The 15,287-nt window shown below is 43.6% G+C and overlaps 1 protein-coding gene across 1 annotated transcript in view; it reads right to left on the bottom strand.

The window, feature by feature from the left end:
* Nucleotides 1-3,288: 3,288 nt before the first annotated feature.
* The window catches only part of LOC123772632 (uncharacterized), a 155,724-nt gene continuing 143,725 nt past the window's right edge, over nucleotides 3,289-15,287 (bottom strand). The window contains exons 8-9 of the mRNA XM_069303718.1: nucleotides 4,233-4,354; nucleotides 3,289-3,296 (exon numbers count right to left, since the gene is read on the bottom strand). Coding sequence (XP_069159819.1) covers nucleotides 3,289-3,296; nucleotides 4,233-4,354 — 130 coding nt within the window. The remainder of the gene's footprint in view (nucleotides 3,297-4,232; nucleotides 4,355-15,287) is intronic.

The raw sequence follows: 15,287 nt of genomic DNA, 5'->3' as shown, positions 1-15,287 counted from the left end.
GTAGCTTCTGTAGCAATCAGGAACGGATCCAGACTACTAATCATGTGAGACTTCAACCACGGGAAGATAGATTATGAAAACAGAAACCCACATGGAGGACTGGACACATGGAGAGCTAAGCTGCTGGACGTAGCAACAAGAAACTTTCTAAGCCAAAACATAAATGGACTGACAGGAATGAGAGGAGGGGATGAACTAGCTATGTTTGATCTGATATTTACAATAAATGACTCGGATATAAGGGAAGTTAAGTTGGAAACCCCCTTGGGAATGTATGATTACAGTGTATTGATCTTTGAGTAACTGGTAGAGCTAGGAATTATCTCCCCCCGAAAAAAAAGAACTGGGAAACAAAGGGTTTTCGTACTGAAAGAGAAATTATGAGATGAGAAAATTCCTAAGGGATATACCATGGGATAAAGAGCTCAGAACTAAGTCCGTACAAAATATGATGGACTATGTCACCCAAAAGTGTCAGGAGGCAGTAAACAGGTTTATCCCAGCCAGATAGGAAAAAACCGAGAACAAAAGAAGAAGCCGTGGTTTAATAGGGCATGTATGAAAGCAAAGGAACTGAACAAAAGAGCATGGAGGAACTACTGAAATAACAGAACACCAGAAAGCAGAGAGAGATACCAGAGAACCAGGCACGAGTATGTTAATATGAGAAGAGAAGCTGAGAAAAGGTATGAAAATGATATAGCTAATAAAGCCAAGACCGAACCAATGCTACTAGACAGTCACATCAGAAGGAAAACAACAATGAAGGAACAGATGATGAAACTTAAAATGGGTGAAGACAGGTACACAGAGAATGACAAAGAGGTGTGTGAAGAACTCAACAGGAGTTCATGTGGAGTTCAACAACCAGTCCCCGTGGTTTAGTGGTAAGACACTCGCCTGGAGTTCCGCGAGAGCTTTGTCATGGGTTCGTATCCTGACCGGGAAGGATTTACTGGGCACAAATCCTTAACTGTAGCCTCTGTTTAACTCAACAGTAAAATGGGTACTTGGTTGTAACAACGATTCTTTGCGGCGGGGATCGTATTCCAGGGACCTGCCCGAAACGCTACACGTACTAGTGGCTGTACAAGAAAGTAACAACTCTTGTATATATCTAAAAAAAAAAAAGAGGTTCCAGGACTTCTTCACAATAGAGCAAGGAGAGGTCGCTAGGGGAATTAAGCTAACTGAGGGGGTATAAGCTACGAGAAGAGGCTACGGGAATTAAACCTCACGTCGCTGGGAGACAGAAGAGTTAGAGGAGGGGACATGATCACCACATACAAGATTTTCAGAGGAAATGATAGGGTAGATAAAGATAGACTATTTAACGCAAGGGACACATGCACTAGGGGACACAGGTGGAAATTGAGTGCTCAAATGAGCCATAGAGACGTTAGAAAGAATTTTTTCAGTGTCAGAGTAGTAGACAAATGGACTGCATTATTAAGTGATGTGGTGGAGGCTGACTCCATACACAGCTTCAAGTGTAGATATGAGCAAGAGCCCAGTTGGCTCAGGAACCTGTACATTAGTTGATTCACAGATGAGAGGCGGGACCAAAGAGCCAGAGCTCAACCCCTGCAACCACAACTAGGTAAGTACAACTAGGTAAGTACACACACTCAGGCACACAAACAATAACATACACGTACACACAAACACACTCAGGCACTCAAACAATAACATACACGAAAAGACAAACATACTCACACTCAGGCACTCAAACAATAACATACACGTACACACAAACGCACAACACACTTCTACATCACGCAGAAGTTCTAGGAGGCAACGAACAAGTTTGTCCCAGTCCAAAGGGAAGACAACGAAATGAAGATAAAAAAAAAACATGGTTTAATCAGAGATGTAGGCTAACTAAGCAGCAAAGTAAGGGCGCGTGGAGAAACTATAGGAAAAACAGGACACTTGAGAGCAGAGAAAGATATCAGAGTTCCAGGAACGAATATGTCAGGATGAGAAGAGAGGCAGAAAGACAATAAGAAAATGACATTGCGAGCAAGGCAAAGACTCAACCTAAATTTTTGCACAGCCAAATCATGAGAAAAACAACAGTAAAGGAACAGGTAATGAAATTAAGGATAGAGGCAGAAGGATTCACTACAAATGACAATGAAGTGTGTGAGGAACTGAATAAGAAATTTCAGGAGGTCTTCACCTTAGAGGAAGGAGAAATTAGAGAGATAAGAGAGGGAATAGTTAACCAGGAACCACTAGACGAGTTTGAGATTACCAGTGGGGAAGTAAGGAAGTTGTTACTAGAGTTGGATGTGACAAAGGCTTTAGGCCCAGATGGAATCTCCCCTTGGATACTAAAGGAAGGAGCAGAAACACTGTGCTTGCCTCTCTGCATAGTGTATAACAAATCACTGGCAACAGCGGAACTGCCATAAATTTGGAAAACAGCTAATGTAGTCCTGATATACAAGAAAGGGGATAGACAGGAGGCCCTGATCTACAGGTCAGTGTCCCTAACCTGCATACCATGCAAGCTGATGAAGAAGATTGTGCGAAGAAAGCTAGTGGAACATCTGGAGCGAAGGAACTTTGTAACACAGCATCAACATGGGTTCAGGGATGATAAGTCCTGCCTCACAGGGTTAATTGAATTCTACGACCAAGGCAACAAAAATCAGTCAAGAAAAAGAGGGAAGGGCAGACTGCATATTTTTGGATTGCCAGAAAGCCTTTGATTCAGTACCACACAAGAGGCTAGTGAAAAAGCTGGAGATGCAGGCTGGAGTGAAAGGGAAGGTACTCCATTAGATAAGGGAGTACCTAAGCAATAGAAGAAAGCAAGTCACTGCGAGGGGTGAGGTCTCAGATTGGCGAGACGTCACAAGTGGAGTCCCGCAGGGGTCCCGCAGGGGTCAGTCCTTGGACCTATACTGTTTCTGATATATGTAAATGATCTCCCAGATGGTACAGACTCGTTTCTCTCAATGTTTGTTGATGAGATAAACAAAATGAGGAGGATGGAAACAGAGGAGGATAGTAGGAGGCTACAAGATGACCTGGACAGACTGAATGAATGGTCCAACATATGGCTGCTCAAGTTCAATCCGAGTAAATGCAAAGTAATGAGACTAGGTGGCGGAAACAAAAGGCCAGACACAGGATACAGGATAGGAGATGAAGTACTTCATGAAACGGACAGAGAAAAAGATCTAGGAATTGATATCACCCCAAACCTGTCTCCTGAACCCCACATAAAAAGAATTACCTCTGCGGCATATGCGAGGCTGGCTGAAATTAGAGCAGCATTCAGGAACCTGTGTAAGGAATCATTCAGAATCTTGTATACCACATATGTAAGACCATTCCTGGAGTATGCGGCCCCAGCATATAGCCCGTACCTTGTCATGCACATGACGAAGCTGGAAAAAGTTCAGAGGTATGCCACTAGAATAGTCCCGGAACTAAGAGGCATGAGTTACGAGGAAAGGCTGCGAGAGATGCACCTTACGACACTGGAAGACAGAAGAGTAAGGAGAGACATGATCACTATCTACAAAATCCTCAGAAGTATTGACAGGGTAGACAAGGATAAACTATTCAACACTGGTGGTACGCGAACAAGGGGACTCAGGTGGAAACTGAGTACCCAAATGAGCCACAGCGACGTTAGAAAGAACTTTTTTCAGTGTCAGAGTTAACAGGTGGAATGCATTAGGCAGTGACTTAGTGGAGGCTGAATCCATACACAGTTTTAAATGCAGATATGAAAGAACCCAGTAGGCTCAGGAATCTGTACACCAGTTGATTGACAGTTGAGAGGCGGGACCATAGAGCCAATGCTCAACCCCCGCAAGCACAAATAGGTGAGTACACACTCAGGTACTCAAACACACACACTCAGGCACTCAAACAATAACATACACGTACACACAAACACACACACATACACACACACACAGGCATGAGGCGGGACCAAAGAGCCAAAGCTCAACCCCCGCAAGCACAAATAGGTGAGTGCACAAGCCAGGATGAACAAACAATGGTCTTCCTGGTTCAGGTGTTTGTTAAGGTCATTATCCCCGTCGTGCACTAATATAATCATCAAGTGATAACATTAACTTTATTATATTATACAAATGGTCCCTTAAAGGAGAAAGTTAACAATAGTTCCTACAGGAATATATTGTTAATGGCGGACAATAAAGACAATATCCTCGCCCCACGACGTCATCTGTGAAGACCAAACTTACCTTTCAGGCCATCATTGTCTCTGTCGATGGTGGAGAACTTCATTCCACTGAGGTTGTGATGTTGTACAAGGACGTCTCCCATGGTACTCCTTCCCTGGTACCCGTCCACCAGCAGCTGGTACCTGGTCCATAATAGATGGTGAGAGAGGTACCAGCCAACAAATAGTTAGAGGTGCAGGTACCTGGTCCATGGTGGGAGATGAGAGAGATACCAGGCAACACATAGTTGAAGGTGCAGGTACCTGGTCCATGGTAAGAAATGAGAGAGGTACCAGCCAACACATAGTTATAGGTGCAGGTACCTGGTCTTTGGTAGCAGATGAGAGAGGTACTAGGCAACACATAGTTAGAGATGCAGGTACCTGGTCCATGGAAGGAGATGAGAGAGGTACCAGGCAACATATAGCTAGAGGTGCAGGTACCTGGTACAAGGAATGAGACAGAGAATGGTACCAGATACAATTGTGTTTGGAACTCACAGGTAAATGTCGTAGGCAATCATTTGGAAATTCTATAGAAATAAAAATTACATATATATATATGTGTTGGATAATTACTAATTTGATGAAATGGAGAGAAAATAAGTCGCCAGTATTGCAACAGTGTCCACAAGCAGCAGCACTACAAGCACCACAGTCAGCAGCACAAGCAGCAGCACTACAAGCATCACAGTCAGCAGCACAAGCAGCAGCACTACAAGCATCACAGTCAGCAGCACAAGCAGCAGCACTACAAGCATCACAGTCAGCAGCACAAGCAGCAGCACTACAAGCATCACAGTCAGCAGCACAAGCAGCAGCACTAGCACAACAAGCACCACAGTCAGCAGCACAAGCAGCAGCACTACAAGCACCACAGTCAGCAGCACAAGCAGCAGCACTATAAGCACCACAGTCAGCAGCACAAGCAGCAGCATTAGCACAACAAGCACCACAGTCAGCAGCACAAGCAGCAGCACTACAAGCACCACAGTCAGCAGCACAAGCAGCAGCACTACAAGCACCACAGTCAGCAGCACTACAAGCACCACAGTCAGCAGCACAAGCAGCAGCACTACAAGCACCACAGTCAGCAGCACAAGCAGCAGCACTACAAGCACCACAGTCAGCAGCACAAACAGCAGCACTAGCACAACAAGCACTACAGTCAGCAGCACAAGCAGTAGCACTACAAGCACCACAGTCAGCAGCACAAGCAGCAGCATTAGCACAACAAGCACCACAGTCAGCAGCACAAGCAGCAGCACTACAAGCACCACAGTCAGCAGCACAAGCAGCAGCACTACAAGCACCACAGTCAGCAGCACAAGCAGCAGCACTACAAGCACCACAGTCAGCAGCACAAGCAGTAGCACTACAAGCACCACAGTCAGCAGCACAAGCAGCAGCACTACAAGCACCACAGTCAGCAGCACAAGCAGTAGCACTACAAGCACCATAGTCAGTAGCACAAGCAGCAACACTACAAGCACCACAGTCAGCAGCAAAAGAAGCAGCACTACAAGCACCACAGTCAGCACCACAGTCAGTAGCACAAGCAGTAGCACTACAAGCACCATAGTCAGCAGCACAAGCAGTAGCACTACAAGCACCATAGTCAGCAGCACAAGCAGTAGCACTATAAGCACCACAGTCAGCAGCACAAGCAGTAGCTCTAAAAGCACCACAGTCAGCAGCACAAGCAGTAGCACTACAAGCACGACAGTCAGCAGCACAAGCAGTAGCTCTACAAGCACCACAGTCAGCAGCACAAGTTGTAGCTCTACAAGCACCACAGCCAGCAGCGCAAGCAGTACCACTACAAGCACCACAGTCAGCAGCACAAGCAGTAGCAGTACAAGCACCACAGTCAGCAGCACTAGCAGTAGCACTACAAGCACCACAGTCAGCAGCACAACAAGCACCACAGCAGCACAAGCAGCAGCACTACAAGCACCACAGTCAGCAGCAAAAGCAGTAGCTCTACAAGCACCACAGACAGCAGCACAAACAGTAGCTGTACAAGCACCACAGTCAGCAGCACAAGCAGTAGCACTACAAGCACCACAGACAGCAGCACAAGCAGTAGCACTACAAGCACCACAGTCAGCAGCAAAAGCAGTAGCAGTACAAGCACCACAGTCAGCAGCACAAGCAGTAGCACTACAAGCACCACAGTCAGCAGCACAAGCAGCAGCACTACAAGCACCACAGTCAGCAGCACAAGCAGTAGCACTACAAGCAGCACAGTCAGCAGCACAAGCAGCAGTACTACAAGCACCACAGTCAGCAGCAAAAGCAGTAGCACTACAAGCACCACAGTCAGCAGCAAAAGCAGTAGCACTACAAGCACCACAGACAGCAGCACAAGCAGTAGCTGTACAAGCAGCAGCACTACAAGCACCACAGTCAGCAGCACAAGCAGTAGCACTACAAGCACCACAGTCAGCAGCACAAACAGTAGCAGTACAAGCACCACAGTCAGCAGCACAAGCAGTAGCACTACAAGCACCACAGTCAGCAGCACAAGCAGCAGCACTACAAGCACCACAGTCAGCAGCAAAAGCAGTAGCACTACAAGCACCACAAGCAGCAGCACTACAAGCACCACAGTCAGCAGCACAAGCAGTAGCACTACAAGCACCACAGTCAGCAGCACAAGCAGTAGCACTACAAGCACCACAGTCAGCAGCACAAGCAGTAGCACTACAAGCACCACAGTCAGCAGCACAAGCAGTAGCACTACAAGCACCACAGTCAGCAGCACAAACAGTAGCACTACAAGCACCACAGTCAGCAGCACAAACAGTAGCTCTAAAAGAACTATTAGCTGAATATCAAATAAATGGATTTAAACTATTTCACACAGACACACAGATAGATATATTAGACGAGGAGGGGGAGTAGCCATATACGTTAGGGACAATTTGAAATGTAGTCTCAAAGAGGAAATCAAGTCTGAGCCACACACAGAAACTATTTGGATAGAATTTAACGAAACAGCAAATAATATTATAATAGGAGTTATATATAGGCCTCCAAATTTAGACAGAATGGAAGCAAAGCATCTATAAGATGCAATATCTAGAGCATCTAGATCTAACAGTATTTATGTCATGGGTGACTTTAATTTTATTGGAATAAACTGGTTGAACAAAACATGGAATAGTGAAGCAGAAGATTTTCTAGAATTAATTGACGATTGCTTTCTTACGCAACACATTAAGGAACCAACACGGGAAAATAATATTTTTAGTTTAGTGTTAACTAACAGGGAAACACAAATTAAGGACATAGAAATAGGGAGTGAGCTAGGGAACAGTGATCACAAAGAACTCAGATTTAGCATAGAATGGAGTAGATCTGTAGGAGAAAATTCTGTTAAAGTACCTGATTTTCGAAAAGCTAATTTCAATAACCTAAGAAATTTATTGAGTCAAACAAATTGGAAAGTCTTGGGTATGGGGTGTGGGCCGGTCTTAGAGCTAGACGTGAACCCAGCGATAGGTGACGTAAAAGGGGTTTTCGATGTGGACTCAAAATATAACCTATTTAAAAATATTCTAAGCGAAGCCCAGGAATGTAGTATACCATATAAATTGAATAGATCGAATACTAATGATCCAAAGTGGATAACAAAGGATCTGAAGAACCTTATTGGTAAAAAGAGAGCGTGGTACAAAAGGATTAAGAATGGGGAAGTCAGTTTAGAACAGGAATTCTTACAACTGGGTAGAAATACTAAAAAAGAGATAAAGAAAGCAAAAACAAACTATGAAGTTCGCATAGCAGAGGCAGCTCCTATTTATAACCACCCAATCCCACTCACATACTTGTCCAACCCGCGCTTGAAACAATCGAGGGACCCCACCTCCAGCATGTTACGCGGTAATTGGTTCCACAAATCAACAACCCTGTTACTGAACCAGTATTTACCCAAGTCTTTCCAAAATCTAAACTTATCCAATTTATACCCATTGTTTCGTGTTCTGTCTTGTGTTGATACTTTTAATACCCTATTAATATCTCCTTTGTTATGTCCATTCACCCACTTGTAAACCTCTACCATGTCACCCCTAACTCTTCGCCGTTCCAGTGAATGCAACTTAAGCTTTGTTAATCTTTCTTCATATGAAAGATTTCTAATTTGGGGAATTAACTTAGTCATCCTACGCTGGACACGTTCAAGTGAATTTATATCCATTTTATAATATGGCATCAAATCACAAAGAGGTCAGAGTTGATGCCGTCATGATAATCTTCAGGGATTAACCACTAAACATCAAATGCAAAACCCTCATGTTCAGCTGAGGAGCAGGAGATCATGGAGGAGACAGTAGAGTGAGCGCAGCCCAGGAGGACGGTGTGTGTGGACTCGGGGAAGGAACATCATCTCCAGGAAAACTGTGGAACAACATACGAGTAAGTACGGCTCTCTTGTACTAAAGCACCTCATTCAGTACTCATGGCCTCTAGTAGGGAATATAGTTAGAGAGTGTCTTATTTAATTATTTCAAATAAAGTCATATATTGTTAAGTGTTATTAAATGTGTATTAATGGTTCCTTGCCTTAGTGATATTGGGCCTACCGTCCCCCTTTGCCCTAGTGACCTAGTGTCCTTAATTATCCAGTACTCCTCCCCCCCATTCGTCTTCCGTGTTGAGGTGTTAGTATTGGGTGTGTCCCGCCTTATTCTTGTGTACACTATAGTTCCCAAGTGGTCAGGATTATTCGAGTGACAGGCCAGGATCCTTGTACCGTTCAATTGTCCCCTACACCTGTCCTGGTAGGTTATTCCATCTGCAAGACCTACGAACCTCACTCCGGTCCCCTGTCCGGTAACTCAGGGTGGTGGCAGCGTCCCTCGGTAACTCATACGATAGGCTGTGACTACGATTATCTCTATCTTTCTGTCCCTCTCTCCCTCTCTAGAGTCTCACTCTCCCTCGCTCTCGTTCTCCCTCGCCCTCCCTTGCTCTCATTCTCCCTCCCTTGCTCTCGTTCTCGCTCTGCCTCGCTCTGCCTCACTCTTGCTCTCGTTCTCGCTCTGCCTCGCTCTGCCTCACTCTTCCTGTCTCTCTCTCTCTCTCTCTCTCTCTCTCTCCTCTGTTTACTGGTTTACGTCTTCGTATGACGGCCCGAGTGTTAATATCTTACATGATCGATATAGCATCTGTTATTACCATAGAAAGAGCGGAGAGTGCACGGTTAGCTCAGTGGTAGTAGCGGGGTGCGCGGTCGAGACATTACAAGGCGAGTTATTACAATACGTTCTTATTGTCGATTGCAGTTGGCTAATTTAAAACTATCGGCTAATTGGCCGATAGTGTGACACAAGTGATCTATCTCCTATCTTAAAAAGTGGTACCACATTAGCAACCTTCCATGGTTCTGGCACTTTACTCGACTATTGATTTATTATATATGGTAGACAGTAGCTCGCAAAAGCTCCTCTTTGCATTGTTTAAGCACCCTGGCAAACACTTCCTCCATTATCCTGGAGATTTGTTTGGTTTGAGTTTTACTATTTGTTTAATTACATCCTCCCTGTAACTTGTTGTTGTTTCAGATTTAGCTACTTAGGACGAAGTGTCCATGTAGCACGGGCTATGGTGAGCCCGTAATTGAGTTTGGTTATACATGATAACCTTTTTCCTGTGATATTTGGGTTAAAGTTTAAAATGGAGGAGGGGATTTCTCCTTTTTCCTTGCTTATTTATCGCTTCTGTTTTAGTGCACTGATTTTAATCTTGTTTTATTAACATTATCTTGGTGGCAGAAGTAGATGCAGAATGCTCACTAATGAGTCCCATTCCTCAACGGCTTTTCTAATCATTGTAGTCGCGGTGGAATGTGCATCTAATGCAGCTGCTGTCGTTGGATTAATGCTCAGTTTGATGTGCAGGGCTTCAGTACCTTCACATTCCAGTAAGTAGTGCAATAGTGGCGCCTCTGCTTCAGTTTCACAGATGTGACACTCTTTAACTATTGGGTTCATTACCTCCCAGCAGCACTTGTAACCAAGTCTGAGTCTGTGTATGGCTACTGCAATGTCTCTGGATATCTTTTTGCCAGGATTGGAAGAGGAGTAACCAGTGGCTTGTTCGTACCATATCGCAGAGGATCTTCCATCTGCAACTTTGGCTGTGTGGCGACTTTTGATAGTTGAGAATATTTTCTTATTGATTTAGTCCTTTATCTGTGAGAAACTTGGAGGTATTTGAACCTGTACAACAGGTAGAGCAGTGGCAGTTTTTGCTAGTGAGTCTGCCTTTTCATTACCATCTATGCCAATGTGACTTGGTATCCAATTTAGGGTGATTGACAGCCCTCGATTATGGGCTTCTTTTCCTATATGTTGAATTTCTGTGAGGAGTTGAATATTATCTCTGTGCTGACTGGATAACAATGCCTGGAGCGAAGATTTAGTCTGTATGAATGATGACACATCGTAAATTATTCTCAATTGTATAGTTTATTGCCTCCTTCAGGGCATATAATTCTGTTTGCAATGTTGAGCACCCACTATTCATGTTTCAGTAAGCTTCATGGTTGGTAGTGTAAACGGCTGCCCTGGCAAAACCTTTTTCTTGATCAAGTGATCCGTCTGTGAAGATGTGAGTCGTTGTGGGTCTAGAGATAGTTTCCATTTGTTGTTCTATTACTTCCTTGAGCCTCTGCGGGTCACATGCTAATTTTTTAACTGGTAATCTTTCAATGATTATCTTTAGATTCGATTCTTCCCATGGAGGAGGCTGTCGAAAGTGTTGATATGGTCTATCTTTCCCTTTGTTGTTAATGGTCCATTTCAGGTAGATTTTCTCTAGAATCTTGACCAGATTATCCATCCATGAGCTTGTTCTATACTGTAGGTTTTTCTGAAAGGATTTCTGTATCCTGTCTTTGATTGACAGTCTGGCGGTTGTTCCAGTAAGTTTTCCTATTATGGTGGCTATCCTTTGTTTCATCCTGTTTTCTAATGCTGGTAAATTTGTTTCCGCTACGCGTCCATATAGGTGCTCCCAGCATTGTTCTCAGAGCATCATTTTGAGACACTTCCAGTTTCTCCCATTGGTTATCACTGAGGGATGTAAGAGCAGGAGCAGCATAGTCGATGAGTGACCTAACTGCTTGAACGTAGTACATTTTGAGTACTGGTAGAGATGCACCCTCTCTTAGACTGGTCAGGAAGCGCAAAGCTGAGTTTCTGGCTTAACAGCGTTGCCGAAGATATGCAATTTCTTGAGTGAATTTCAACTGGTTGTCTATTATGACTCCAAGGTATTGAAAAGAGGTAACCCACTCAATTTCTTGTCCTTGTATTGCCAGTCTGATGTCTTGAGTTCTCATTTTAACGGCCATTGCTTTTGTTTTATTGCTGTTTATTTTCACTGCTATGCGTTCCGCTTCCCTGCTGATAATATCTAGGCATTTTTGTGCATGGTTCCTTGCACCTTTGCCATTTTATGATGACCACAAAGTCGTCTGCATAGTTAAGAACTTTGGCTTTTGGTAGCTTGAGCTTCATAAATGGTTCCATGAGACAGTTGAAGAGGAAGAGGCTTAGTATTCCTCCCTGCGGAGTTCCATTTTCCAGCATCTTTGAGGTCGATGTTTTTCCTTGGAATTTGACTTTAGCTTCTCGGTTAAGCAGGCTTCCTTTCGCAAAAGCAAGAGCGTGTCCTTTGATTTCCTTTTCCACAAGGCAGCACAGTGTAGCTGGAGCACTGGCTAACTCGAAAGCTTCTTCAAGGTCTAGGAAAATAAGGATTCCAGGTTTGTCATTGATTTGATCCAGGAGGGAGGTAAGGCATTTTGTGGTCCCAACACCTTTTCTGTAAGCAAACATATTTTGGTGTAATGGATTGAGTTTCCATTCAATTCGATTAGGGGCCATTCTTTCTGCAGTTTTGGCCAGACAGCTTGTTAATGAGATGGGTCTTGGATTTCTTGGGTCTTCAGGTTTTGGAATAGGAACTATAATTGCACTGTTCCAAGAGAGTGGTCGGGTTCTTATCACCCATACTCTGTTGATGAGATTCAAGAAGGCTTCTTCACCCTTTTCTCCTAGCTTTGCTAGCATGTTGTAAGTGATTTTGTCCTCGCCTGGAGCTGTATTTTTAGTTTTCTTTGTAGCACTTCTGAGTTCTTTCAGATTGAAAGGTTGATCTAGTTCGTCAGGTAAGGCTAAAGCATCATCTGTTTTTTTTCCATCTTGCTGCTTAAGTCTTTGTTGGTATGTCAGAGTTGCATGAGGAAGTTGAGTGGAACTGACTCTTGAAGCAAATAGATTTGCTAACCTTTCTGCTTGTGGCTCTGGATAAACATGGTGCGGCGGAGCAGGAGGCGATTTTCCTTTGGCCTTGTTGATCTGCCTCCAGATGTCGCCCAACGATGCATGCTGATTTAGCTTGGCGCACCACTCGAGCCATTTTTCTTCTCTGATTTTTGCTGTTTCTTCGTGCACATGATCTCGGACAGCTCTAAGAAGTCCTAGATTAGCTTCGGTTCTATCTCTTTTGAAATTCTTTCGTGCTCGATTTAGTCTGTTATGCAGCTCTTTGATCCTATCACAGTAATACCAATGGTCCTTGTGTTGTTGGGTAATTGTTTTCCTCTTGGGGTTGGCGTGATTTGCTGCTCTATGTATTGCATTTACTAAATATTTTTTCCATTTCTTCGGTATTGCCAGGAGGAGTTTAGTTTTGGTGCCAAGTTTCGAGAGTTTCCTGAAACTTCGCCCAACCTGCCTTCGTCCCATCCGGGCTCGGGAGCTGGAGGTCTAGGAGGTAGTGTTATATTAATAACTGTTTTTGTAGCAAAGTGGTCACTGGTCAGAACATGATCCACTGATCAATGACACAACTCATAAATACTGGTGGAAACAAACGTGAGATCCAACTTTCCTCCACCAGTGTGGGTTGGTTCCGTCGAATTAAGCAGACTGATTTCCGGCACTTTATCCAAAAGGTGTTCAATATGTCTTCCGTTGGCGTCAGTTCTTGGTGAATCAAGAAGTAATTCACTATGAGCGTTGAAGTCGCCAGAAATGATAGTAGGTGTAGTGACTGCTATTTCAAAGATTGTTGAGAGATCAATGTCATGTTCCCTCTGGCTCTTGTATACATTGAAGATGGACAGCGTTGAGTTCCTCATAGTGAGCTTAACTTCCATAATTTCGACGTTCTCGCCACAGTTGGGCAGGTCTGTGATTGCCGTGGCATTGATATGATTTCTTACTAGAATTGAAATGCCTCTTGTGCCACCTTGTGTCATAGGGCAGTTGTATCCTTGATATCCTGGGATATTGATATTTCTGCCAGTCCTGGTGAGTGTTTCTTGGAGTAGAACAATATCAATACTGTCCTTAAGAAGCACTGCTCTGAGTGTTTGTGCTTTGCTTTTGAATCCTTGAATATTCCATTGTATAATTTTGAGATTGTCCATTTTTCCGTTATAGAGAACTCATTGAGTCCATGGTTTTTACAGTACTGGTTTTCCCGACGGTTTGTAACTGCTAAACTAGTAACATAAATCTTCGATTTATGACCTCCGTACATCTCATTTGGTGTGTATATAGTCTGGGATATCATGTCTGGGTTATAGAACAAGCTCATGGATGGATAATGTGGTCAAGATTTTAGAGAAAATGGACCTAAAATAGACCATTAAAAACAAAGGTGAAGATAGACCATATCAACACTTTCGACAGCCTCCTCCATGAGAAGAATCGAATCTAAAGATAATCATTGAAAGATTACCAGTTAAAAAATTAGCATGTGAACCGCAGAGGCTCAAGGAAGTAATAGAACAACAAATGGAAACTATCTCTAGACCCACAACGACTCACATCTTCACAGACGGATCACTTGATCAAGAAAAAGGTTCTGCCAGGGCAGCAGTTTACACTACCAACCATGAAGCTTGCTGAAACATGAATAGTGGGTGCTCAACATTGCAAACAGAATTATATGCCCTGAAGGAGGCAATAAACTATACAATTGAGAATAATTTACAATGTGTCATCATTCATACAGACTAAATCTTCGCTCCAGGCATTGTTATCCAGTCAGCACAGAGATAATATTCAACTCCTCACAGAAATTCAACATATAGGAAAAGAAGCCCATAATCGAGGGCTGTCAATCACCCTAAATTGGATACCAAGTCACATTGGCATAGATGGTAATGAAAAGGCAGACTCACTAGCAAAAACTGCCACTGCTCTACCTGTTGTACAGGTTCAAATACCTCCAAGTTTCCCACAGATAAAGGACCAAATCAAGAAGAAAATATTCTCAACTATCAAAAGTCGCCACACAGCCAAAGTTGCAGATGGAAGATCCACTGCGATATGGTACGAACAAGCCACTGGTTACTCCTCTTTCAATCCTGGCAAAAAGATATCCAGAGACATTGCAGTAGCCATACACAGACTCAGACTTGGTTACAAGTGCTGCTGGGAGGTAATGAACCCAATAGTTAAAGAGTGTCACATCTGTGAAACTGAAGCAGAGGCGCCACTATTGCACTACTTACTGGAATGTGAAGGTACTGAAGCCCTGCACATCAAACTGAGCATTAATCCAACGACAGCAGCTGCATTAGATGCACATTCCACCGCGACTACAATGATTAGAAAAGCCGTTGAGGAATGGGACTCATTAGTGAGCATTCTGCATCTACTTCTGCCACCAAGATAATGTTAATAAAACAAGATTAAAACCAGTGCACTAAAACAGAAGCGATAAATAAGCAGGGAAAAAGGAGGAATCCTCTCCTCCATTTTAAACTTACCCCCAAATATCACAGAAACAAGGTTATCGCGTATAACCAAACTCATCTACGGGCTCACCATAGCCCGTGCTACAAAGACACTTCGTTCTGAGTAGCTAAATCTGAAACAACAACAACATGTCTGGGTTGTATCAGATTGAGAACACCAGGGAGAGAGAAGAGTCCTCTAATAGACTGCACGTTTTGAACACTGACATGGCCGTAGTAAGGTATTTATATATTTTACATAATGTGCATATCGAAGTAAATCATATATCAGAATTCGTCATTATGCAAATG

The sequence above is a fragment of the Procambarus clarkii genome, chromosome 50 (genome assembly GCF_040958095.1).
Source record: "Procambarus clarkii isolate CNS0578487 chromosome 50, FALCON_Pclarkii_2.0, whole genome shotgun sequence".
Lineage (NCBI taxonomy): Eukaryota > Metazoa > Arthropoda > Malacostraca > Decapoda > Cambaridae > Procambarus > Procambarus clarkii.
Note: the sequence above shows the minus strand (reverse complement) of the source record. Positions and strands in the feature narration are given on the sequence as shown.